At 40.5% G+C, this 26,306-nt stretch overlaps 1 protein-coding gene and 1 long non-coding RNA gene across 5 annotated transcripts in view; one reads left to right on the top strand and one right to left on the bottom strand.

The window, feature by feature from the left end:
• Positions 1 to 20,702: 20,702 nt before the first annotated feature.
• LOC120753372 (uncharacterized) lies at positions 20,703 to 23,940 on the top strand. The gene is made up of 4 exons (XR_005701082.2): positions 20,703 to 20,909; positions 21,585 to 21,720; positions 22,300 to 22,361; positions 23,269 to 23,940. It is a non-coding gene; the product is annotated as an uncharacterized LOC120753372 (long non-coding RNA).
• Positions 23,941 to 24,154: 214 nt separating this feature from the next.
• The window catches only part of NPNT (nephronectin), a 49,115-nt gene continuing 46,963 nt past the window's right edge, over positions 24,155 to 26,306 (bottom strand). For all 4 annotated transcript variants that reach the window (XM_040065314.2, XM_058420768.1, XM_040065315.2 and 1 more), the window contains one exon: positions 24,155 to 26,060. In XM_040065314.2, coding sequence (XP_039921248.1) covers positions 25,965 to 26,060 — 96 coding nt within the window. In that variant the 3' untranslated portion in view covers positions 24,155 to 25,964. The remainder of the gene's footprint in view (positions 26,061 to 26,306) is intronic.

Raw genomic sequence — 26,306 nt, 5'->3', positions numbered from 1 at the left:
GCTGTTAAGAGCTGCTGCTGATTCAATCCAAAATTTATCACAAGATAGAAAAATTCTTCTATTCTTTTGGTGAATTTAACAATCTGTTTCTATAATTGTATCAAATGTAACAATTTCTGGAACAATTACAGTTACCAGAAAGGTGGGCTTTCAGCAATACTGTGTACTGTGTCTTAAGAGTGCAAGTCATTTATTCTTAAAATAATAGTGTGCTTCCATTTTAGAAGCTCATGCCTTGGAAGGAAAAATTACAATTTTAATTTTCCTGTGAAAACATTCTAGAATCATCACTCTTGTATGAACCGGAAGTTGAGAGTTTTCTTTGGCCCTCTACTTTTTCAGCTAGTGGTGTCAATTTTCTTGGGGATTTTTAAAGTCCTTGAACATGAGCTTTCAGACTGACAGATGGGGACAGCAACCTGTTTCTGAACTAGACTGGATGCAAGTGCTGCAGATGAGTGAAAGCAGGCTCCCACAATGGGCATAAGGTGGCTGTGCAGTACAGATGTGGGAATTACTTTGCAGTAAGAAGCCAAAAGCATTTAAAGCACCGACAGAAAAAGGAATTGGCTTATCTCTTGCTGAGAAGCTAAAAACAAACTTGATTCGGATGACTATCACCTTTCGAGAGATGTGGGGAAAAAAAACACCAAAACACCCTAATTCCTCCCCCTCAAAATCCCATGTTTGGTTTGCTGTCTTGTCAGGTCCATTATTCTAAAAATAATGCTGGAGATGGGAGGAAGGCTAGCAAAATAAAAGAATCTGTCTTCAAGAATGCTCCTTGAAAATATTACATTTAATGCAGTTATGATAATGTAAGACTGCCAGTATGGCACTGAAATTAAATGGGAAATGTGGAAGAATGTGTTTTAGAAGACAAGAAAGTGTTAGATTTGTCTTTTTACATTTTTAAAGCTGGAAAAAACTGATGCGACATGAGGCTTAATAATCACTGAAGTGTGAGGATTAAAATGTGTTTTGTAAAATTAACAAAATTATACCAAAACCCTGTTCACCTGGTTACAGTTGCACTTAGTTTGCATCATGAATTTGACACCCTGCTCTTTTATTAGAGCATCATCTGAAACATGGCAGTTTCCACAATACAAGCTCACTGTAGGGTAACGAGGATTTCCTCTGGAGATGGGATTATTGTACGCCTTACTTGAGGATTTTATATCAGGAATAGGGAATAGTTTTAATTTGGCAAACAGAACATTGCAGCAGCTAACTTTATTTTGTTTTTCTTCTGTCACAGCAGGTTTCCAAAACAGAGTTCTGAGAGAGAGGTGGTCAGTGAAAGGCTGGGAACAGTGTCTATAAATCACAGGCAACATGATCACTTGTTCTATGGAGTATTTTAGTGTTGGTGGTTGTGGGTTTGGGGATTTGTGGTTTTGGAGGGGTTTTTTGAACTGAAACTGTGGAAGATGAGACTTTATGAAAGGTGCTGAAAGAGGAAGTCTTCATTTTCCTGGTGGGGCAAGCAGAAGGTTTTGTAGAGCTCTTGAAAGATTTCTGGAGGCTGAGTTTTGCAAATGTGCATTTCCAAAGGAAGCGTGGTTTGTCCAGCTGTACCATTCTTTGTTTTAGACTGCAACTGGATGCCATAAAGATCTAGTAGGAGAAAAAAAAAATATATTAATGTTCCATGTTGGTGTCTTCTGCTGCTAGCATAAAAATATCCTAACTAAATATTTCCCACTGTTTGGCCTAGAAAATGCAGCCTCTCTTTGGCTGTTTTTTCCTACCACTTTAAAAACATCCTGAATCTACCCCAGCCACCTGGACCTATAGCTTCCTGCCAGGAAAGCCATATTCCCAGAGGGTACCCAGGTGGGCTTCTAAAAATGCAAAGGAGTTAATTTTCTTTTGGCAGCCTTAGACCTATTGATCATTGCAGACTATGAAACAATCGCTGCTGGCACTGGAGTGTCCTTCTCCAAACAACATACAGTCCTGTGAGCTTTTTACTGCAGTTTGCATTTAAGTTCTTTGGGATTTATTTTGTTTTTACAAGTGGATATTTGTGCTGTTTGGTCCACTTTTTGGATCAAAGACTAAGACTAATTCTTCTTATCCTAGGAACCTCCCTTCCTGCATCAATTTTGTTTCCCTTTGGCATCCTGGTTTCTCTGTGCCTAGATTCTCTGTGAGCACTGTACTTTCCCACTTCAGAATAGGAACAACTCACCTAATGTAGCAGAAAGGAGGAAAGTTGCAGTGTTTACTTCACTCTAACTTTCACTAATCTGGTTCACTTAAGGTACTTTTAGTTTGTTGACTTTGGGGAGGTTTTCTTGATTTTTGTTTTGTTGTTGTTTCAATTTAGCGTAAATCTTCCCTTTCAGGTTATGTTCTTCTCATTGGTAGTCTTTTTTGGTAGAGATTTTTGGTAGACTCTTCCTGGTATTTCTGAACTGGACACAGTAACCGTAGCAGCTGGGCAGATGCTGGTATGTATTCTTTCATTTAAGTAATTTATGTTTCTCATTTCCAGGATGATCACTAGAACTGCTAAGGGCTAAATAATTTCTCAGAGCGGGTAAATTTCATGTGATTCTTTCCTTGCTTCTTTTTCCCAGTTTTAATCTATCCTTGGGCTTACTGACGAGACCACTGCACTTCAAGGTGTTGCCTGTGCCTTTGTTCATTCATGGTCTGTGTAGGCATCACACAGTGGTGTGATCTTATTTCTGTGACCTTCTGGATATCAGTATCTAGACTTCTTTTGATATTTTAGCCAGCTAAGGAAGATGTTTATTAGAGTATCTCTTAGCTGGACTTCAGAGCTGCATCACAGAAAACTCAACAAAACAAAAAATCCCAAATGACATGACTTAGTTCTTCAGCAGCTGCATCACTCATGTTATTATTGAAGGAGGTAGTGTGAGAGCCTGTTAGTTCTGTGGTCTGAGATATACTTGCTGCTCTTATTTACAGGGTGAGAATGTTGTACAGAATATCCCTTTTCAAGATTTAATTTATGTTTGTACTTTTAGTAGCTTATCAAGTTCCTTCTGTTAATATAAAAATAAGGTATGGCTTTATGTAGCTTTCACAGTGTTCTGATTGAGTTACTAAGAGTTCTGGGAATTGTGTGGGACTGAGTATGGCCTTTTAATCTCCCATTTCCAGTTATCTTTTCTTTGTTGATGAGTCAGACTGGCCTCTCCCATTGTTACATTAGAAACATTACTGTCATCAGTCTTACCTTGCTATTTTTGATTCTTTTTGCTGGGCCCAGCTTGTGAAAATTGACTGAAAGAATTATTATTCTTCCCAAAAGTGTTTTTTTCCAGGAGAAGTAATGAAATGAAACTTGATCTGTGCTGACTTAGCTAACATGAGATTTGTATATTTGACTAGCAAAATTGCAGATTTTCTTTTCTCTTTGAATCCTAAGCTATAATGCTGGTATTGTCACTCTTTTAGGTTTTCAGACTTAGTAGAAAGCTGATGCCAGAAACTGCAGTGTTGTTTGGAAATCGTGTTTCATTTGCTTTTCCAGTAACCATGAAGCTTGAAGTTTGCTACTGGTAGTATCTTCTAAATAATAGCACCAAAATACCTGTTAGACACCAGTCTCTGTTCTATGACAACGGAGTCTGTATTCTGTTCAGTTCAGTTGAAAAACTCTTCTTGTACTGCTATAAGCATGTGTGATTGATGATAATTCAATATTCTTACATGTCTCTCATTATATCAGCATTTAATAAACCAATGTTATACAGCATCTAAAGAAACTTAAAAAACATAGAATCAGTGGAGTGTTGTTACCACTGAATCAATTGGTAAGTATTTTTTGTAAAGCCTTTTCCCAAAATTTGTTTAACCATAATATAATCCATGTTCAGATTAATCTCTAATTGTGGTCTTGCATTAAAGGTAGAGAGACACCCGTGCATGCACTCCTGTAATTCACGTATTTTCCTTCCCTGGTGTTAGGTTCCTATGTGTTTTAGGAGCAGAGACACCAGGTTTTCAGACACAGTAATCTGTCTAAAAGAGCAGATACAGTAAAGCAATGTGGTAGTCATTGGATTCAATGGGAACAATCCAGGGAAAAGTTGCAGATCACTGGTTTAATTAATATTTTCTAACTAAAGCAGTATTAAATGTCTCCTCTTTGTCTATCTAGAATTATCTGTCATTACCTCATTTTAGAGAGAAGCAGTGTCTGGTGGTATCAACTTTTTTCAGCTGAGCTGGCCAAAAAGAGTAAAACTGAGAATACAGAACAGGTACATGTAATAATTATGGGGTGACATTCTTGCCATTTTGTCAATTAACTTGATTTGACTTGGTTCAGTTGCTACCCTAAATGCTTTTTTTTTTCTCAAGTCCTTTGAAATTTGCATGAGCTAATATCTCTGATTTTACATTTTTGCTTTAAGTAAAGCTGTTATTTCAAACAATGTTTTTTCTCCAGTGTCAAAGAAAAAGGTGACATCACATGTAGGATGTTGTCCTCAAGAGAAGAACTTGTTGGCTTTCAAGTTTTACATGTCCTTAGTGTGGAACCAGTTCAACTGGAATGCCCATACTCCAGGTCTGGAGAGATGCCCCATGTACAGTAAGTACCTGGAGGAAGGAACATGCAGAACTTACTTTAGTATAAAACTTTATGGCTATATATGTAGCTGTAGTATGTGTATGAATACAATATAGTTGGTGAACAGCTTCCTTTAAATTGGCAAGATTGTTAAAAACTGCCAGCTCTTTTTGGAGGATACTCTGAACCTAGTTAGAATAGCTCAAAGAGGTTGCAATAATTAAAATTTCTCCTTTGCAGTAATTGTATAGGTGTGCAGTGCACACACATACACATTAAGCCAAAGGCTTTTCTAAACCAGGTAAGTCCTCTTATCACTTCAGAGAGAAACTTTGCAATTATTTTCAAGGAGAAACCAGCAAAATGGGCAGTTAGTACCCAGTGCTGTTGCAATATACCTGAGTTCAGTTATTCTAGTTACTCTTTAAATGTTTTGTGCCTCTTGGTCCTATATGTGCAATTATAAACTTACCCTTTTCTTCTTAAAGCCTTAAAGATAAACCATTATTTGCCTGGGCTTCTTTGCTGTCATCCTGCCTGATAGTGCTTTTACTGTGCACTTTACAGGCCCTCCCTCTCTCCCTCCAGGATTTCATTCACCTTTTCATAGTTTTTCACCTTTAGCTCACCTTCCCTTTTGGAATCATGTGATGAGTTTTCTTTCTCAGAAGAGTTTTCTAATGCACTCATTGTGTTTCCTATTCCTGGAAGCTACTTGTTCCTTATTAGCTAGTGCCTGAAGCCACTGGCATTGGAATGGGCTTGTAATGAAATGAGATTGCTGTTGTGCACAGTGGATGAAAGGGAGGGAGAAGTGGAAAATTCCTCTCAGTGCCTCCCTTGGAAAGGCATCCCTCCTATGACGAATCACTTCATGGTGATGGATGCGAACCAGTGGGGGTAGCAGGAGAGAGTTGAAGGCATCAGGGAGTTATTCTCTAATTGCTCTTTCCTGGCAAGGTAGAATAATTGACATGTAGAGCTCATGCTTTAAATTACAGCTTCTTGCTCACTGCTCATTACAGGAGCACCAGTCCCTCATGGACTGGGGCTGCTCTTGGGTGAGCACGTCCTGAGACTCTTTCATGAACCTGTCACCTCCTCTTGTGGCAAAGACAAGGTGCCTAGGTGCCTGCTTTCATTTTTTTTCCTTTTTCCTTGTCTTATTTTTTCTTTTGAGGTTTTTGGTTTGGTTTGGTGGGGTTTTTTTGTTTTGTTTGGTGTTTTTGTTTTGGTTTTGTTTTGTTTTGGTTTTTGTGGGTTTTTTTTTGTTGTTTTGGTTTGGTTTGGTTTTTTTTTTTTTTTTTTTTTAATTAGTGGGGAAAGACAGGCACTGGAAATATTCAAGCAGCTCTATTGTATGTGCTGCACATAAAACTGTGCAATAAATGGTCACAGTAGCAGTAATCTAAGCATGTGGATATTGGGGATCTCCACTGTACAGCTGTTCACTTGTTGCAATGCTGTCTTGTCCTGTCGCAGAGCTTCACTTGCTCACAATTTACAGCACCTTGATAGATTACTACAGCATTAAACTTTTGCAGTTTTGTGCAGAAACATCAGGCTTGTGTCTGTGCCACAAGGGGTGGACCAGGCTAAGTGAAGGTTATTTCATGCAATAGAAACAGCTGCTTGTAACTCCTGGCCGGTTTTCATAAGTCTTCAGTTACTTACATAGAGGTCTTGCAAAAATCTGAACCCTTTGTTATATGTCTAGATGGGACCCAAGTTCCTGAAAATCAGGCCCCCACACTCAGTGCTAAACATTTGAAAATTTGAACTTGAGCTTGGAAATGTTGTCCTCAAAATCGTCAGGATTTACATACACTGTAAATGGTGTCAGTGGGAAATGCTGGCAGAGCCATCCCTTTAGTGCTGTTAACCCGTTTTGCAGACCACCCATTCTGTCTGTGGAACAGAACAAGCCTAAGTGAGGCATTCATTGATAGCATTTGTCCTTACTGATCTCATTTAGTTGATTAAAAGAAAAAAATCTCCTGCACCTGTTTTCCTTGTGAAATCTTAGACTGACTGCAAAATCCTCCTAAAGTCTCTGCTGACCCTGTTTCAGATTTCGTTTTCAGGGAAATGCTTTTTAATGAGAAACTTTTAAGAAGTTCAAATAGTAGCAGGCATGAAGATTGCTTTCGTCACTGTTTTAGTGATTCAGCAAGGTACAAAAATGATCAGAGGCACCTTCAGGTTGAAGATAATGTCATGACTCCTTGCTTTAAGTTAAGTATAGGCTTAAATTCCTTAAATGCTTTATTCTGATCTGGCTAGAAACAATTAGCAGGGGTAATCAAAACTTAAGCTTTGCCTGAATCCACTCAAAGACCTGAGGGATTTCTGCTACATTGTTTTGTTCTGTCAAGCTGAAAGTAAAAATACCTCCTATAGCCAGAAAGCCTTAATCACACAAAGGAATAGTTGTTAGAATAATAATAATAATAATGGTACTTCAAGGGAAGGAGGAGGGGGTAGAAACAATCAAAACCAAAATGGAGAAAGGCCTCCCACCAAAGATGTTGAAGTGATGTAAACAGCTCTGAGAATACACACACCAATCCTGGAGCTTCTCCTGGTTACACGGCACATCCCATTTGCGAGCAGTTACTGTCAGAGGTTAGAGGAGCCTTTCTTGCCTGTGGTGATGGAGCTATTAAAATTAGGTAATGTTTCAGGGCCCTGCTCCAGGGGAGGTACTGCTTGTGTAAAGGCTGCCTTTACTCAGAAGTGGCGTAGCTTCCAAGGAGACAAATTATCTCATTAACTCTTGGCGAGGAGACGGTGTGCAGCCAGAACGCTCAACCAGTTTTCAGCATGGTCTTTGTCACATAGTACAATTTCTAATTGCTGATTACTTTTTGGCTGATGTTGAAAGCCTGTCCAGAGTGCAAAACAGTAAGTAATCATCCTCCCCCACCTCCAGTCTAGTTCAGTGGAAGCTTCACAGAAGAGGCAGGCAAGTCTGGCTGAAAGAAAGACTCCTAACATTTGGTCATATCAAACTCTCCAAAACTATAAATTAAATTCCGGAAGAATCATGCTGTAAGTAGGTTTTGTGTATGAATGCACATGTACTTAATACATTTTAGAAGTGGTTTTTTTCCCTCCCTCTTCTAATTTTTTTTAGCATTTATTTCATTGCCTGGGCTTTGGGGGATTCTTTTGGGTGTTTTTTAATATCCATCATGGAATATTGGGAAACCATGGGATTTCTCATAAGTGCGTCCACTATAGGATTGTTCTTGTTTGCAGTCAAGAAGCAACAATTATTCAAGCATTTTTTTTTGAATATTCAGAAGAAAAACAACATTTGGACTAAAAGCCATTATTTAATGTATCTTTTAAAAGTGATATACTAAGGAAGTCACATTGTTGTCCTCAAAGTGATTAAAATTTTGGAAAGCTCATGTCAGTGAAACCAAAGGAGTGTGCAGAAGGCAGAGATGCTGAGTAGAATAGATATTCCACTCAAATTTGTCCATTGCTCAATAAAACTCATTCAGCAAATGCTCAGTCTCTAACCCTGGTTCTTTCTTAGGCCTGTCCTGTAGGGTCCCAGTTTAAATTTGAGTGTGAACATAGGCTATCATTGCCTGTCTACTTACCCTGCCTCATTTTCCAGGTACATAGAAGACAGGCTTCGTTTTAATACATAGGAACTGGAGTCTAGGGAACAGTTTCCCAAGGCAAGTCTGGGAGACTAGACTGCCTCGTCACCAGGTTGTTGTTGAGTTGGCTCGTACTGATGATTCCTGCGTTACTGACAGATGTGAAACACCGGAGCTGTGAAGGGAGAGAGCCTTGCTGATGCTGACAGATTGGCTCACATTTGGAGCATCTTGTGGCAGGATTTGTTTTCCCAGAGGCTGCAATTCACATGTGTGCTGTATGTGACATGTATATTCTGTTTTGACAGAACCAGTGTGTGGGAAGCTCTTTCTACTTGCAGGCTGCATTTCAAAGGTACAATGATTTATGGTGATACATGGAGGGATCATTTGAACTATAAAGGTTTTCTCTGGAGAAATCTGAGATAGCAAGGTAAATTAATGCTTTCTGTGGAGATTAATTATACCAAATTATGCTTAATTAAAAGGAATATTTTACTGTAGCTTAATAAAAAAATCCAGAGTCTTCAGTCTCCAAGTGGGCCTCTTTAGATATCAGTAGAGCTGGAGAATATTGGCAGTGCAGGAGGGACTTAAAGTCAGGTATTATTGGAAGAGTTTGAACTTCAGACCCCTTCAGAGGGGGAAGAAGGACTGTGGAAAACTGGGGAGACTTGCAAGTCAAATAAAATATTTGTGTAGGCGTTTAGAATGTACTGTCAGCATGGAAAGGTTTTTTACCATTAAAAAAAGAGTAGAAACTCTACTCTTTCTTCGGATTTCAGAGTAGTTCCAGGTAACAGACAGCTCCCTATATTCTAGCTGTTAACCACAGACAACATGGGAGCAACTTAATACGTACAGAGAACAAAGGGATTAATGTCAAGCATTGCTGAACTAATTTGTTATCCAGAAATTCTCATCTTGTGCGAGTCTGGAATGCATCCGTTCTCCCACTATTGCGCTTGTGTAATTATTTGTTTAAGAGGTATTCTTGTGTTTACTGCCTTTCCTGAAGCTGGTGTTTGCTTTGCAGAGCCCCTCAGGTAGGTCTGGCCTCCTTGGGAAGTCTAAGGCCCAGTCATGCATAAATGAGGACACGTCTCATTAGTGAGCCAACAGTTCAGATTCTCGTAAGGCGTTCAAAGCATGACGTGCAGAACATTTCATGCCAAAGAAGAGATTATCAGATATGCATTTATGTCTCATGGACAGTTGTTTAACTTGAAAAGTGTCCTGTGGCACACTCATAACATAAGGGTATCCTGAGAAATTAGCAGTTTATTTTATAGAATGCTGCAGATTGTCTATTCGGATTTCTTTGCTCTCCTTTTTCAACTCTCAGCTATGTCAATTGTTGTTCACCAGAAACAGCACTGATGTTGATTGTGTTGGTTTTTCATGCCCAGGGTTTTTGGCTTTAGCCAGCTGTTATATCCTACTGTTTCCCTTACTGTCTTTAGGATTTGTATACAACTATGGAACAAGACTTCGGTGTCTTCCAGTGGCAATCATTCCACTTGGAGCTGAAAGGCTGGGTGTTAACTAGAATCCTGAAGGATGCAAGTGTCCATTTTTCCCCCGTGACACAGATTCTCTTTCATGCCAGCCAGTTATTGTCTCTCTTTATACCACTTCCAAGGGTATAAATGTTGTTCTCACTCAGCCCGTGATCAGGCTGATTTCTTTACAGTTAAAATTGCATACAGGAAATCTGACATTAATGCAGCAAGCTGAATATCATACTTAGAGTAGTAGCTTAGACAGCTGCTCAGTGGAGTAAATCCAATAGTCCTACTCAGCAAAGATAATGATGCATTTTTAGCTGGGGATCAAGCTGGGCACTCTTCTTGTTAAAAGCATCAGTCAAGAGCTGCAGTGTAGATTTGGACACAGAAGAAGGAAAGTAAAATGAGGCAATCCAGGCTGGGTATTTGCTGGATGTATCTTATACCCTGTGTCTTTTATTAGGATTCATTGTGAGTAAGAAACAGTCACTTTTAGGAAGAAAACTTCAAGTCTGATCTGCCCCGGATGAATAATGAGGCAATACTGAAGCTCATAGTAAATAACATTGCTTTGTCCAGAAACTTCCACACTGAACTGAAGGAGGAAACTTGACTGTGTGCTCCAGTGTTTCATTTGTCTCTTTCCAGAGCCTTCATACAATGATAGAAGTCATGTTTGTTCTGCATGTCTTCTCTGTGCTGTTAGGGCTTGATTTTCTGTCATTGCTCTGATATGCTGCTGTTCCTGCAATGAACTCTCCTATTGTTACCTCCCTTTTTTGTTTTCTGGAGTTATTATTTTTGCCTTTTCTAGGTGCTTGCTTTCCTGGCATTTCTTGGATATGTTTCAGGGAGTGTATCCCAGTGCAAATCAGTGGGATGATATGATAATCTGGCATTTGATAGCACAATCTTGGCAGAGCTATCTGAGTGTGAAATTTTACCAGACTGGGCATTAAAGAGCAATGTTATTGCAGATTGCTGGCTTTAGTGTGGTGTTTAGCCTGGCTGACTCAAGGGCCCTTTCAGCTCTCAGATGTCCCCGTGCAGTACTGCAAACAGGCATCCTCTAGACCAGGGGTCCCCCTGGAGCACCTTCCCTCAAGGGTCAGGGATGAAAGCTGTAGACAAAGCTCTTCAAGTAACTATACTAACTGCTGTTAACCTGAATTTAGGGGAGGACGCTTGTGTTCAACAGGTGTCCAAGGTGTTAACTCTCTTCCCTTTGCATGCTGCAGAAGGAATCCTAGGTGTATTTTTTAAAAAGAACCATGTCTGAAGTCTGTTGGAGAGAGGCTTTTTGTAATCTGAGAGCATTATAAGGCAATTTCAAAAAGCAACCACCTTTTTAAAGTAGTTTGGGGATGAGTAAATGTATGAGGTAGAGAGGGTGTTCATTGTGTGCTACACTGTGCAGTAAAGAGGACCAATAGCCTGGATGGCGTATCAGTGGCAGCTTTGTGATGAGCTCATATTTTCAAAGAATAAAAAGTGGGAAACTGCATACAGTGACTGACAGGCTTTTTAATCACCCTTTGTCTGTGTTAAAATATTCTTAATTAAATAACGTTGTTCTAATGAGAGACTGCAGTGCTGTGCTGACAGGGCAGCGTTCAGGGAGCAGCCGTGCTGCCGCTGCTGAGTGGCATCAGTGTCAAGTGAGGTGTGGGTGGCAGAGAGCTGGTGCTGGCCATCTGATTTACCAAAAAAAGAAAACAACTCATTTGCTCAGCTTTTGTTTCTTTTGGGCATTAGGGTGGGAACACGATGAAAAGTACATTTCCTTTGCACTTCTGCCTGTACTTTCTTGTAGAAAAATACACCCGCTCTGCAGGTAGCAAGGAGGGAGTGTGCAGTAGAATTATGTGAAAACAAAACTGAGTTCAATTTGACTGAAAGACAGGTTGTAGTGGTTTAATCAAATTAAGAGCTTTGCTACGAGAGATTGAGTTACTCCACACTAGGAAATACCTTGACTTGTTTTATTTTTTAATCTTTGACATGGATGGTCAAGAAGTGGAGCTCTATCCAGCTGTATCGCTGCTGTGTCAGAAACATGGATTCAATTTGCCTCTTGCTCCTTTAAATCATACTTGTTTCCAGGTTTGTTGTTTTATGAGTAGTTGTTTTCTCTTGAAAAGAAAATTGTCAAAATTGACATATTTTCATCATTTATGAAATGTTTTCTGTGTTGGGTTTAACTTCCCCATTAAGTGTTTTTTACTTCCTCATGAAATGTTTTTAGGAAATAGCCTTCATCAATTACAGCAGAACAAGAAAAACTGCATCTCTCTTTAAACTGAAAGAGTGAAAGTGGACACCAGCTCTATGAACACAGGGAGAGCTCTCTTAAAAGTGAAAAAATGTATCTGGTTTATCTTTTGCCAGAAATCTATTCACAAGACTGCCAAGTGCTCATACTGAAGAGGGGAGAACTGCTGTAACCTCCTCTCTGATGTTAGGTTAGCAACCTGATGCCCTGCCATTGCACTGCCCTTGTCTGCTGGAGGTGTCAAGTAACTGAGCAGAAGAATGGAAATTAATTGGTGATAAATTTATTTTGACACAGATGAGTTGTGTTATTCAGAGGGAGAAAAATTCAGGCATAATGTATTCAGGAAATATAGTGAAGCAGTCAAAACTCAGAAGTTTGTGAAGCATATTTAGATGTCAGCATCTCTGACAAGTCTCAATAACTCATACTGTTGCTGAACATTAAAAAGGGGAAATTTTTCCTTAACTGTCTGGAGGTTTCTTGGACACATTGGGGTCAGGACTCAAAGTTAACTAGATTTAATTAGTCTTTTTTAGCTTGGTAGTGCGGGCAACAGTAGCTGTACTGACAGTGAAACGCTGCAGATTGACACAAACTGTACAGATAGAGTCCAACCAAGATAAACTCACATCATCTTCTCGTGCACATGTTGGTGTGTGTCCTCAGGTGTAAAGTTCCTGCTTTGGGTGAACAGATTATTCCAGTGAATTACTCTTCTTCCATTATGAACTTAACTGATAACCAAGATGTTTTGAGAATATGTAGACCTCTGAATTATAAACATCTTTTTGCCAAATGAAATGTACAGCAGTTACGTTTCAGGGAATATCATTGCACTTTATCAGGCCACATATTCATTCCAGGCCAAACACTATGAAAACTGTGAAAACTCATGGGCTCCTCTGGAGAAAAGATTTTTCAAAGTGGCTCTGACATTCACTGGCAAAACAATAACAAAAAATAAATATTGAAAATATTTCTATTAAAGAGATACTACTTTTTAAGGGGGAGAAAGTGATTTTAAGGAAGATATGCTGGGGAGAGAATTCTTAGAATGGATCTCATTCTGTTTTGGGGGTGAGTGACTGATGGTTTCTCTCACCTTCCCCAATCCCCCTTCTCAGTTCCAGAGAACTTAACTTTTCATGGAGAAGATTGGTGTGACAGCTCTTGTTGAGCTGAACCTTTGCTTACAGCAATTCCTGTAAGAAATATTGATTTCTTTTTTCCTACTCTTGTGAGTCAAAGTATCTCAGATGTAGAAAGGACCCCTTCTTTTCTGTATCAGAGAGGGTAAAAACAGAGTAGATGAAGAAAAATCTTGCTTGCATTCTGAAATCCGACATAATTTAGCATGTGAAATGTTGGATGTCATATTTCCCCATGTATTAAATGGCATACCTGAGGTGCTTAAGAGACCTCCCACTAGGCCATGAGGGGGGACAGTATTTATCTTGCATATTGACCTTGGCAGGGCCTGAAGTGAAACTCTTACACTCAGGAGACAAACTATTTTATAATGCTGAATGCAAAGAGCTTCAAGTGCTGTTAGCAGGCTTTGCTGAATTCATCTGTGAGGTTTCCTTTGGATGATGGCACTGTACCAGTCAGGAGGGTATTGCAAGAGTCAAGTCTTTTTTATAAATTTTTTTTAAATAATCTTTTCACATAAAAAATACCTGGAAGAAGAGATGAGAAGACTGTTTTGGGACTTTTATCTTTTAAAGCAAATGGCCTAACAGCTGGGATTCCCCTGGAAATAAATTCCTTGTTTATACAGCATCTAGTGTAAGATCTCTCATAGATCACAATGGCACAGTATAAAAGTATTAATAAATTATTGTAGCATCACCTATTTGGACACTACTGACTTTCCAAAAGCAATCTTTCTCTTGGAGTGGCATGGGATTTTCTCCATCAATTCTTTAGATATTTTCTAGTCTGAGGGCCCAATGCCCAAAATCTCTTGTCACTTTTGTGCAAACTTTTGCGCAAACTTTTGCATCAGCAGAAAGGTGGTGTGAAATACACCCTGACCCATAGCTCAGACACTTGGCATTCAGAGCATGCTGATGTTAGCAGCAGAACCAGGATGAATTGCATGGTAGGAAGAGCAGCCTGGAGGCATTGCTAGGAGGCAGTAATTCAGGGCTGCTGTCAGGCTCTGGCACAATACCAAAATATCCCAGAACTGTCATGCAGGAAGCCTGGTTGCCTGACTACCCATTGCACAGTCTGTAACCTTCTGTTATTTTACACAGCAGGGTTGGTTATACAGTTCACATATTTTTTACTATAAAATGACACTGTGTTGTGGAAATCTGGGACACATAGAATTTTCCCAGCAAAGAGACAGAATACTGATGGTGGTGTTTTTCCTGCAATGTGGATGTTACTTATCACTTATATCTTGACCATTTTTTCTTTCCCCATGTAGCAGTCCCTGCACCTGAGAGAGGCATCAACAGTGGCAAATTGAGAGAGAAGTTTGATTAACCACGAGGGATCAAAAGAGCCGCAGGACCCGAGTTTGGCCGGGTGATTAAGTCACAACCTGATCTCTACAGACATTTTGGGTCGTCTCCAAGGGGAGGAGCTTCAAATTAGGTAAAACAAACCTTCTGGCTGGAGGTCAGGAACAGTACTGCAGCGTGAACCCTCCATCCTGTGTTTACATCAGGTACCCCTGGAGGTGCCAGGCACAGCCGGGGCGTGCGCAGGGGCACCGCCTCTGTGCCTGCTGAGAAGAGGGGGTCACTGGGGCTTTCAAAGCATGGCAACAGGGCAGATACTGTTTTGGAGGAGTTCTGCTGGAGTGGGGGGATAGGTAGGATGTGCTATTAGGCCATACAAACTTTGCCTTCTGTGATTTTTTTGGCTTAGAGCAGGGTGGGCGTGTGTATGCGCTCCACATGGTATTTTTAACTAGCTCATGTTATGTTTCTTTGAACCCTTTTTAAATGTCAAGAGACTGAAGGCTTTTGTTACAACAAGCAGAGCTTGACAAACTGCTGAGGATTTGCACCTGTGGAATGGGGCGAACCTGGCACTAGGGGAGGTCTTTCCTTCTTAGGTAGTGCCTGCTGACCCCAAAACCCCTAGGGAGGGGTTTAGGAGGTCCTGCTTTCCACCACTGACCAGCCTTGGCAATACTTCTCAAGTGACCCTTCTTACATGTGTTATGAATGCATAAATAAGTATAATTTTTTTCCTATATATGTATGAAATATATGCCTTGTTCTGCTATATAAATAAATGTGTAGTATTGGAATTGTCTGCCTGCTAGAGGCATGTTCAAATTTTTATCTGTTGCACTTCATTGTAGCTTCTTCAGAGGAGGTTGAAAGTTGATTTTATTTTTTAATTTCCAGTGTCTTTGAGAATGAAGAGTCTAGAAATGTAGATAAATCACTGGAATTATTGCAAGAAATATTGACTGGGGGGAAAAAAATTATTACTTTTTTTTTTTTTTTCATGGAATTTGGCTCTCTTTTGTTGACGTCTTTTTCCTGTTTGCCTTCTGAAATTAAGTAGAAGTTGTTGATAACCTTTTGTTTGTTGTTTTCTCATCCAGCAATTATTAGCATTTAGCTTTAGGGAGCTCTGCAACCCATCACCTTTTCTTTCCTTAACTTTGTCATGGAAGAAAAAAAATTTATGATTCTGACATGCATGAGAATTGAATATAACTCCTGACTAAATGAGTAATGTTGGAATTCATGAGCCAGAATGTCAGCTAATGACAAAACAGCATAGTTTGAGCCTTTCTTGCCTGTTTGCTGCCAGCTGAATTGACTGTGTGACTGTGACTGCGTGAATGTGACTGCTTTCCTAGCGGAGCAGTAACGCTGAGTCATGGCAAAATCTGCCATTACCAGCTGTGGAACTCATTGTGTGTCAGTAAGTTGGGGTTTGACTTGAAAGAGGCTTTTGTCTAAAGGTGTGTTGGCAGTAGCAGGGGGAGTGTGACGAGATACAAACCAGAGCCATGAGGGGTTGTTCCAGAGCTTGCCACGTCTTGTGGCCTCACAAACATTGCTGAGGGCAGCAGCAAGGATGACACATGGCTGCAGACCTGCTCTGGCAGGTAGAGAACATGGCAAGAAGCAATCCCTTCTTCATGAGGGTATGTAGCCTTTTCTCTTGTCTCCCGCAGCAAAAAGCTGATTTTCAGCATTAGGAGATGGCCAGAAGGCCGGAACGTGTCAAAGAATGGAAAAAATGAAATGTTGTCAGGAGCTGGGAGTGAAAGGTTGATTGCTTGGGAGAGCCCTCCCCCAGCATGGACCATGGGCAAGCAGAAATAATTTGTGGGTTTCAATACAAAATAGTTGCTTACTGAGGAGTTTAATTGAGGATTCTGGTGATGAAATCAGGAAAAAGAGATATTTGTCCTAATTTTAATCTTTGTTTATAGTTACACAGACTTAGAAAAAATGTTCTGCATTTTATAACAGAGAACAAATGCAGAGGAGAGAGAACAGCTAAGTGCTCTGTGTCTCTGCCTGCTATTTAAACAAGAGGTCCTCACACTGATAAGGGTTTCTATCATCACTTGCTAAGGATTCTGTGCTTTTTAAAAAACTACTAGCTAGGTCACAAACTCATTTTACCTGTCATCTGCTGGGTGAAGGAAACAGTATGATTGTTGAAATTATTGTTAAATGGCTGATGTTGGTGCCCTTTGGTCAATTTAAAATACTAGTCTTAATTTTTACGGTATTGAGAGTGTTATTATATGGATGGGCAACAGTTCTTCACTTGGGTTTGGTTCACTGTTTTTGTTTGTTGAAACACTGGCAAAAGATGCAAGTTTTTATTTTCTTTTTTTGGTGTGCAGAAGGCTCAAGTTGCAACATTCAGGACATGGACTTTTTGAAAATATGATGGAGTCTTAGGGCAGGAACTAAGTTGGTTTCCTGCCAGATCTGAGCTGCTGTCTGGGGAAAACAAGCAACAGAGGAAAGGCTACAAAGCGAATAATTTTTTTTTTCTTTTGACAGCTGGCTAATCTATCTGAATTTGGAAGGTCATAGTCAGAAGGCATCGGAGTAATAATAGCAAAGTGTGTTTTAGAGAATGCCCTGCTGCTTTATTGCTATTAGGAAAATACCACAGGAATGGATTTTTAAAAATAGCTCAGCATTACAGGCACAAAGGGTGTGACTGTGGCTGCAGGAAAATGTTCTAGCTTCTTTGTTCCTAAAGTCAAAAATTTCTTGTTTGCTTAATATTTATCTGGAGAAGTAAATTGGCCGCTCGTGCCAGAGAAAACAGTGTTTGGGTTCAGCAAGTCCTGAGGCAAAAAAACTTTATTATTGTTTGGGCAGGATCTGGAAAACACTGCCAGGTGCAGTGCTTGATACCTAACTTAAATGCTCCTTGTAGATGGGGAGGCCCAAACTTAAAAGTGTGCAGCTGAGGAGAAAGACTTTGATAGCCTGTTTTTCATCAAAAGCTCAAGACCACAGCAGCAGCAGAGAGCTGGAAGATGGAGAGAAAAAAGTCGAGGTCTTGGAACAAGCTGGAGGGTAAAATGCTTTTGGAGAAACTCTGGAAGATTTGTGAGAAGGAGGGAGAGGAAAAGTCAGTGTAGGGAGGGTGAGAGATACAGAATGTGGGAAGCTGTACCATGGTGTGCTGTGGTGAGCACATGCAGCTCCAAAGCCCACAGACACTTCCCGTGGGCAAGAGCAGAAACACTCCAGTTCTGAGTTCACAGCCCTGGCTGCTTGCTGCTTAATCAAAGACTTGGTCATGCTTAGAAACACCAGCAGTGCCCACTCACCTGCTGTCAGTCCAGTGTACCCTCAGCATCCCCAGCTCCTGGGGCTGCCCTGGCACTGTGGGGTGGGCAGTGCAGGCCTGATGGGCTGTGAAAATTCTGCTGGTTGTGTTTCATGGACTGCCCAGCTGGCAAGGCTCAGAGGCAAATGGGAACTCCTACAGTGTGATTTGTAGGGACTTGGTTTGAATCTGTTCATACCTGGAGGCTCCAGCCCTCACTGAAGCAGGGGCAGTAGAGGCAGGATTGGGTCCTGCCAAGAGTCAGAGCCTCAGCTGGGGCTGGTAGTGAGCAGCACAACTTCTTCACCAGCCCAAAGGGTTCAAATGACTGGAACTAGAGGAGACATTTTACAGGTGAGAGTGTTTCAAGTGTGGTGTTTATACAATTGCTGGCAGCTCTGTGGAAGAGCTTTTGATAGGTTGATGTCACTGTGGGCTAGACTGGAAGCTCTGCAGCAAAGTAGTAGTGTCTTGAAATGTGAGGCTGGAAGAGCTCTCCCATTGTCTTGTCCTCATGCTGCCCTGGTTTGTGTTGGTATAAATGCAGTGTTTAAGTCTTTGAAGGTTGGTAGCTTTATTTAATTGAAAAATCTACTCTGGAGTCCTTAAAGTAGTCTGCATATGAGATAGGAATGACATGTTGTACCTAGGTAGGAAGAAAAGCAGCTGTGGTGCACAGTAAAATGTGATAGAGAAGGGGGGGATGTTGCATTTCAATTATTTGATGTGGGCAAAAGAGATTGTTCATTTTCAGATACAAGAGAAATAGGATTTAAAACAATATTCCTTACTTTGAGTAAAAATTCCATTTACAGCATCCGCTTTGAACTGCAGCTTGGATGTTTGTTTCTGGAGAACATGCAGTGAGTTTCCCAACTGCTTGGCAAGGGACAGGGTCCTGTTAAAAATTAACTAGCGGCTGAGATAAATCCCCTACAAATAGCTCAGAGAGCGTGGTGAATTCATCGGTGTGTGATGTACTTGCTTGTGTCACGGCTGCCCAAGTTCCTTTGTAATGTGCTTTGGGTTTCTTAGCTTTGAGTTGCCCTGTCCAGCAGTTCCTTCAGGAGAGAACATCAGGTGCATTTCTTTGAGCAGCACTTTAATGTCTCGCTGGACTCTGGTGGTGAAAAAGGGATGAATGAAAAAGTTCCAGGCTTCTAGAAGTCAAAGGCTTGTCAATAAAGTCTCTCCTCTTCGATAATGCTGGATAACTGAAGTTTTCAATTGTGTTACTGCTTTGAACTAGCTGCTGTTGCAGGTTAGGCTGTTTCGCCTGAGTCTCTATGGCTGAGGTCAAGAGGACAGTGTGTGGCAGGAGAATTTGTAAGTTCAAATGGCACTTGCCTACTCTGGGTGCACGATATAAGCATTTGCTCACTTACCTGTCGTGTGGGTGAGTTTACTCACCTTTCTTACAGCAGTATGAAAAAGGGTGTGGAGAGGTGCACAGTGAAAATTTTTACTCATCCCTTGAATGTGTTCAGGGAGGGAGCTCACAAGCAGCCTGACCCCCTCAATTGAAAGGCTGGTGGGCAAGGCTTGAGACCACTGGAACAGCCTGTGCCTGTTCTGCTGCAGCTCTGTGCAGTTCTCTTACGAGAGCAAGATGTTTCTCTTCCCCAAAGGGAGTTGTTGCCACTGAAACATGAAGCAGGGGTTGTCTGTATTGAGTGTCAGGACAGAGCCATCATTCCAAGGATATTTTTAATATCAAGGTTTGAAAATTCCCCTCACATAATGTTTTGCATGCTGCAGGATTACCTTGTAGTTGCTTTTGGCAGCCTCATATGGTTTGGAGATGCTGTGTTCCCAGGCTGTTCCAGGCAGACTGGCTGTTGGAAAACTCACAAGTCTGTTCAGGGCCAGAAATAGAGTCCAGTTGTTTTGCAGTTGTGTACTGCTGAGTGCAATTTGCAGGATTTCTTGCATTCTCCATTTGTGCCTCCTGTAGTTTCATGTATAGCTGCTTCTTGAAATGTCACACTCCCAATGTCTACTGCATGCTCAGGATATTGCCTTATTTGGCGATGTTTGTGTGGTTTTTACCGGCAGATTTGGACCCAGTTGCAGTACACAGGATTTCAGCTGGAGCAGCAAGCGCAGAGGGTGGTACAGAATGGGTCTCCCCTGGTCATGGTCTCCCTTTAGGGAGGAAGCAGACTTCCATGTCAGGGAAGGAAAAGCTCTTTACCTTCATTCAGGCACACAAAAGCTTGAATTTGCCCAGTGCCTATGTAGTAGCCTAGCTGATGCCTCTGCCTAAACCTGAGAAAAAATTGAAGAGAGTTCCACGCATTAGGGACCACCAGGTCACAGCCAGCCCCAGAGAGAGGTAGTCATGGTTTGTGTTTGCTGCAATGCCAAGCACACTCTTTGGATGAAGTGGTACCCTGGGAGAGGATGGCTGAATGAAAGATGAAGAACAGTCTTGTGTGAGAGGCTGTGTGCTGGAGCTCTGTGGCCAAGCTGTAGTTGAATCCTTACAATTCCCATCTAGGTCTCTAACTCACAGTGTAATCTGATCAAAGGCCATATGGTGATGAAAGCATTCCTGATGTACCATGTACTTTCTCTGCCTATGTTTTGTATTAATGTAATATTTTTTCAAGCCTGTCACATATCTTTATTTGGTGAGCAAATTACTCCGAAAAAAACCTGGCAGAGCAGCTCACAGTGAATTTCATAGTGAGTGTGCCAGGGCTGTTTGTTCATACACAGATGAGCTGTCAGAATGCTGAGGTCTCCTAACCCCCCAGAAAACTGCCTGATGTACCTTGTGAGTAATTAAACATCACTCAGTTCTAAGGAGCAACCTTCAGTAATGGAGTTCACCCAACTATAATATCTTTAAAATCAGGATAGAACCAGTGGCATATGACAGGAGAGTGACTGAATTGCTCACGGTTTAATGACCCCTCTAACTATGCAATGCAGGTCCCTGGTTCCTATGTAAATTGATGTGCACCACAGAATTGTGGACTTTATCACTAGTGAGCAGTTCCAATGGCTTCAAACCCAGTGTACTCACCAATGGCTAAAGGAATCCCCATGACTATCAGCAAGAATCTTCCACATTTGAGAGAGAACACTCAGCACTGGGAAATTGAAGATTTGAAGAGCTCTAACAACTTTGGGTCTTCCAGTTGATCCAGGAAACTGAGGTAAGATGACATTCTTTGAGCCAACTCAGAACTCCAGAGGGATGGAAGTCAAAGTGTCTCTCTTGGACACCCCTCAGAATCCTCTTAATCAAATTTCTTGCTGTTATTTTCCTAATTTAAAACATAACTGGCACTGCTCAATAGTTATTTGCGTTTAGTTCTCTACTCATATTTTGCTGGATGTCAGGATGGTCTTTGCTGAGGATTCTGGTGGTGTCATCACCAGCTGAGGTAGCACGCACTGCATGAGCTCCCAAATGAGAACTTCTTGGTTTTGTACTAGACTTGAACCCAGGGGAGTGAGAATCAAAGTCAATTTTCACTGGAAGGCTTTTTTTTCTGTTCTTTGCGGTTCAAAGGTGCTGGTGCTCAACTGGAGTGTATGCATGCCACAGTAATCCTGCTTCACACAGAAGGGAATTCTGTCTTGAACCTTTCTGATAGAGGAAAAAAATCTACTGAGTCCACTTCTGTATTTTTTTTTTTAACCTAAAATGGGGGCAGTGCAAAAGGCAAGCGAAAAGGTGATATGATCCCATTTCTGTTGGGGCACCGTGGTACCAAAACAGATTCCTGAAATTCCTTGAGAGTGTCCATTTCAAATTTTAGCACTGGTGTTGCATACAAATGCAGTAAAATCATTCTCTGAGTACACACTCTACTTTGTCTTTCCAGGTATTTACCAAATTCAAAATGAATGTATCAATAAGGATAAGAGTGTGAAACAAGAACATGGACTGCTGAAATGTGTGGTAACTTAAAACCTGGGAAAAAACGTGTCACAGAGGACTGTTCCTGGCCTGAAGAGAAGGTAAAAATACAAAGTATTAAGTTACAAAATTCCTGAGGGCATGCTGTAGTAACTCGTGGTCAGAGGAAAGCAGGATTTGGCTGTGTCACAGGGAAAAGCATCCTTATGCTGTGTGCCACACGGATCTTGGCTTCCTTGCTCAAACACTGAATACAGGTTTGGAAGAGGTCACACAAATGCACGAGGAGAATTGGTAAGAGCAGAGCCCCTAGAATGTGATTTGATTCATTTTGGACTTACAATCCTGAAAACTTATGTGGGGCTGGTTTCTGAAATCTAGAGGTGGTTCAGTCTGTACTGTTGAAAACTTGTCTTTACGCTCCCTGATGGTCTTTGGTCTGTTGGCATTTTAAACAAATGGAACATTACACACATTCCAAATGCATTTCCTCATGTATCGCTATGTCTGCTTGATGCAGAGCCTGGGGTCTGACAAAGGAATCTCCTCAAGCTTTGAAAGTAAATGCAGTGATCTTTCAAATCATTACTGAAACTTACCACTAAAATGTTTCGCATTTCTTTCTGAAGTTGCAGGTTTACGCCAATGCATTGTTCAACTTCCTTTTTTGTTTTTAATAGATGGGAAAAATTTGAAGTCATAAAACACTGTGTGACTACAGGATGTCAAGATAAAACAGCAGGTAAGAAAGTGTTTTAAACACCAGGAAAACGTCCATAATTTGGGTGTTTGAAAGATAGATCTATATAAACAAAAGTTTGCATCATATTTAACTGGACCTCACTTGCTAATTAATAACTCTGTAACATTCACAATTCAAATTTTAAAGACAGCTATACTTTCTTGTTGCAACTTTTTAAAGGCTGATTGGACAACTTTCAAGGTGAGTGTCACAATGCATTGCTAAAATCAAGAGACTTTGGATCAAGCTATCTTTCTGAGAAATACTGTGCTTCATTTGTAAGGAGAAATAACTTCTAATGGGGTGTATATAGAGACCCCTGGCACATAGGTTAAAGGCAGCTGCTATTTGTGGCAGCTTTTCTCCAGCAGAACACAGCAGGATGATGGAGGCTGCTGTCATAAGTGTTCTTCTGTTCAGGGTTGTCTTCTTATGACTGAGTCTTAGGAGGGCAGTTATTGTAATCTCCAACTATGGTAAAACTAATGTTGACCTCCAAGCCTCAGGTGATTATTGAAGGAAATCTAGGGAAGCTTTTTTTCAGAAGGAACTGGCTTCACTAAAAGCGCTCACTAGTGATTTAGTGATACAGCGCTGATAAGGGCACTGTATAGAATGGAATCTAGAACCAAAAATCTTATCTTGGCCCCTTCCATTCTGCTGATTTTGATATCAGCAAATTCATAAATGCACACAGCCACTGGTCCCAGTGCCTGTCACTTATAAAAAATCTTATTTTCAATCTCTCTGGGGAAAAGAGGTGAACACGTCTTTTAAGAACATTCAATTATAAACTGGCAAGAGGTTAAACATTTGATAAATAGTTTCTTGTTAATCTAGTGTAATTTCTTCTGCTTGCTTAAGTATCTAACCGGGAATTTCTATTACCTATTTACTAAATCCACAGCTATAATCTACTTCATAGGAAGACCTCAGGCCATATTTTCATCCCTTTCTTGAGGCTCATCTGGAAAAGGCAGTCCTGGCTGAGGTGCGCGACTGGAGGGACCCATCTGAAAAGCACCTGGAGAGCAAGAACTGGAGAAAGTTCCTTACAACAGAACCCCTCAGCGACCTCACCTTGCCTCTTCGAAAGATGGAGAGAAGGCAACACACAGTCACAGCACAACCAGCTTTGGAGGTGAGTGAGCCACAAAAGCTCACCCAGAGCTCAAAAACTCTGCTGAACTCCTGTTTTGTCCTGCAGCCATCACAAGGCCTTACAAGTCCATGTTTTATTGTAGCAATGAAATGCATTGATAAAACAGAGACCTGAATCCCCCCCATCACCTAAGTACTTATTGCTGTCTACCTTCTGAATTAATTCAGATTCTGGGTTCTAGAGATCATTTGTAAAAACGGCAAAAAACTCTGACATCCTTGCATTGACAGGGCTTCCATTTTAACCAGGGAATCTTAATCTCAGAAAGCTGTAGTAATATGATGAACCAGACTAAAATGTGTTGATCTTATATTCCTTGGCATCTAACAGCAGTTTGTTCCAGTTGAATCAGAGTGAGGAACTATGGTAGCTCCCCCTTCTTGTAAAATGGACATGTAATTTGCAAAAGCTCTTAAACTACCTGTGAGACTTCTATTAAAGCTAAGTTGAAAATTGTCATTCTTCCTTCTAAATAACAAATATAGTGCTCTCTTCATATTACAGTGAAATGTATTTTGATTTTTAAAACTGGTAATAAGAGCTACTTCACTCTGAGAGTGCCATATTTTGTTTCATTTCACTGCAAAGAAAATTGTGACTTTCAACCTAGAAATAAAAACAAGATTCCCAATTATTAGCAAGTAACAGTCTCTTTTACTGATTACTTAAAAATAAGGACAAGGTATTTCAACTATTCACAGATATTTCTGACATATAACAAAGTAACATATGAGAAAAAGATAATAATCATATTCAAAGCAAAATACTTTAAAATTGAATGTTTACAAACATTGCTTTTTTCCTTTTCAAAATGGTTGCTGATACAGTTTTGCAGGAGATTCTCTGTTTGGTCACATACATTTCTGCTATACACACCATGTTTTGTCCTAGGGGATGAATGGGAAAAATATTTTCAGAGTAGCACTTTGTCAGGAACGTGGATTTGGAATACAACTGCTAATGGTCTTGCAAATTTATTTCTGTGAACTTGTACAAGACTGAACATGCTATGCAGCTGACATTTATTTTACATTGTATTTAAGTATTCAAAAGAACTGATATCTATTTCTTTTTTATTCTGCAAAACTAACAACATTTTACCAATCTCTTTTAAATAATACAATTACTTTGTCAATTTTAGAATTGCTAGCAGTGATGATGATGCCCACTTAAAAAATTCCAAACCAAACAGAAGAATTCCCTGGGAAACTGCACAGCACACACATGATACATAACTATAAAATTAGTCCAAAGTTTTGATAAATACTTAGTTCCCACTAGAAATAATAGTTGTTCTAGTTCTAAAGAATAAAATGCTTATTATATACAGAAGGTTGGGTGGAGTATGGACATTTGACAAAGACCACTCGAGGCATTTCATGGTCTGAATTGTTTGTACAGTGTTAATGCAGCTGCCCTTTTTCCTCGTGCATAGGCTTGTGCCACCCATGGGAAGGGATTGTCCTGGCAGTGTCAACAGGCTCAACCTTACGCGAACTAAGTTCATGTCGTGGCTGCTCAGTCTTCAGCTGAACCAGGAGCTTCTTGCAGGATTGAGATCCCTTTAGGACTTGCTTGTGAGCTCGATGCAAATTTGTAGAGCATTTTCAGATGCCAGTTTCAATCATGTGAGCATTTGGTCTTTTGCCTTCAGTACATTACAACATGAAAAACTGTACCAGCATTTTTCAATGAGCACCATTTAACTGACTTTGATAATTTGGCATAACCAGCAGTATTGAAGAAGATGCTGAACTCCTGCCTTGTAAAGAAAGAAAGTACAGCTGCCAATTACCCTGCAACTACAGCCTGTAAATACTAAAAACATAAATATGTTAACCATACACATATACACAAAACACAGCAGTAGCAATATTACAGGATGCAATGCCTACTCTCTATAACAGGTTTTGGTTACTACAGATGCAACAGCAAAAATAAATGCTATTTCATATATGAAAAAACCTTTCTTCAAAGGTCAGTGGCAGTAAGCCAAATTTCAGGTCCACGCTGTCACCAATCCAATGTGACTCACACAAATTAATCAATGACAGCACTATGGGATGATAATGGCTGTGAGTTAACACTGAAACTTTGAGATGGAGCTTTCTTTTGCTACCATTTGTAACTAATTCTCCCTTTTTCACAAGTGCTCTTTCTGTGAGCACTCACCAGACTTGACAGGGGACAAAGTAACTACACATAAAATATGATTTAGGGTTAAGGATTAATAGAAGAACCAGCCTGAGATTGGATTTCCTCAATCCGGGGAGCTGCTCTCCATGTATTTCAGTGAAATTTCCATGAGATTGCACTTAGCAGATGACTAAGAAGTTGTGGCTCTCCCACTTTTTCTTCTTTTCCATGCAATTCTGTTTCAAAGTTTGGTAGGAATTGCATGACAAGGGCAGGAGGACGTGACTGTTGGTCCATTGTCTTGGCTAATGCTCTTCAGAGCAGCGTCCTCTCCTCAAGAACACATCATCTAGTCCAATATCCCCAGTTCTTCCTTCTCCTTTCTCGCCTCTGAAAATAACCTAGAAAGAGAAAGAGAAAAATTTGAGTGGGGGATGAAAGCAACATAATACACAGAGATAATTCATTAAAAAGTGTGATGAGGGATTCTGGTCTTCATTCAAATTCTCCTCAGGTTTCCAGTAGGTCCCTTGAAAATCAGTACCATTTAGTTGTTTTTGGGTTTTAATTAGCTAGAAAATAATACTTCCACATCTCTTCCTGATTTCTCTTTGGCAGAGGCCTTCCCTACTTACTTAAGAGTTTTC

This window comes from Hirundo rustica, chromosome 5, assembly GCF_015227805.2.
Source record: "Hirundo rustica isolate bHirRus1 chromosome 5, bHirRus1.pri.v3, whole genome shotgun sequence".
In the NCBI taxonomy this organism is placed as follows: Eukaryota; Metazoa; Chordata; class Aves; order Passeriformes; family Hirundinidae; genus Hirundo; species Hirundo rustica.
Note: the sequence above shows the minus strand (reverse complement) of the source record. Positions and strands in the feature narration are given on the sequence as shown.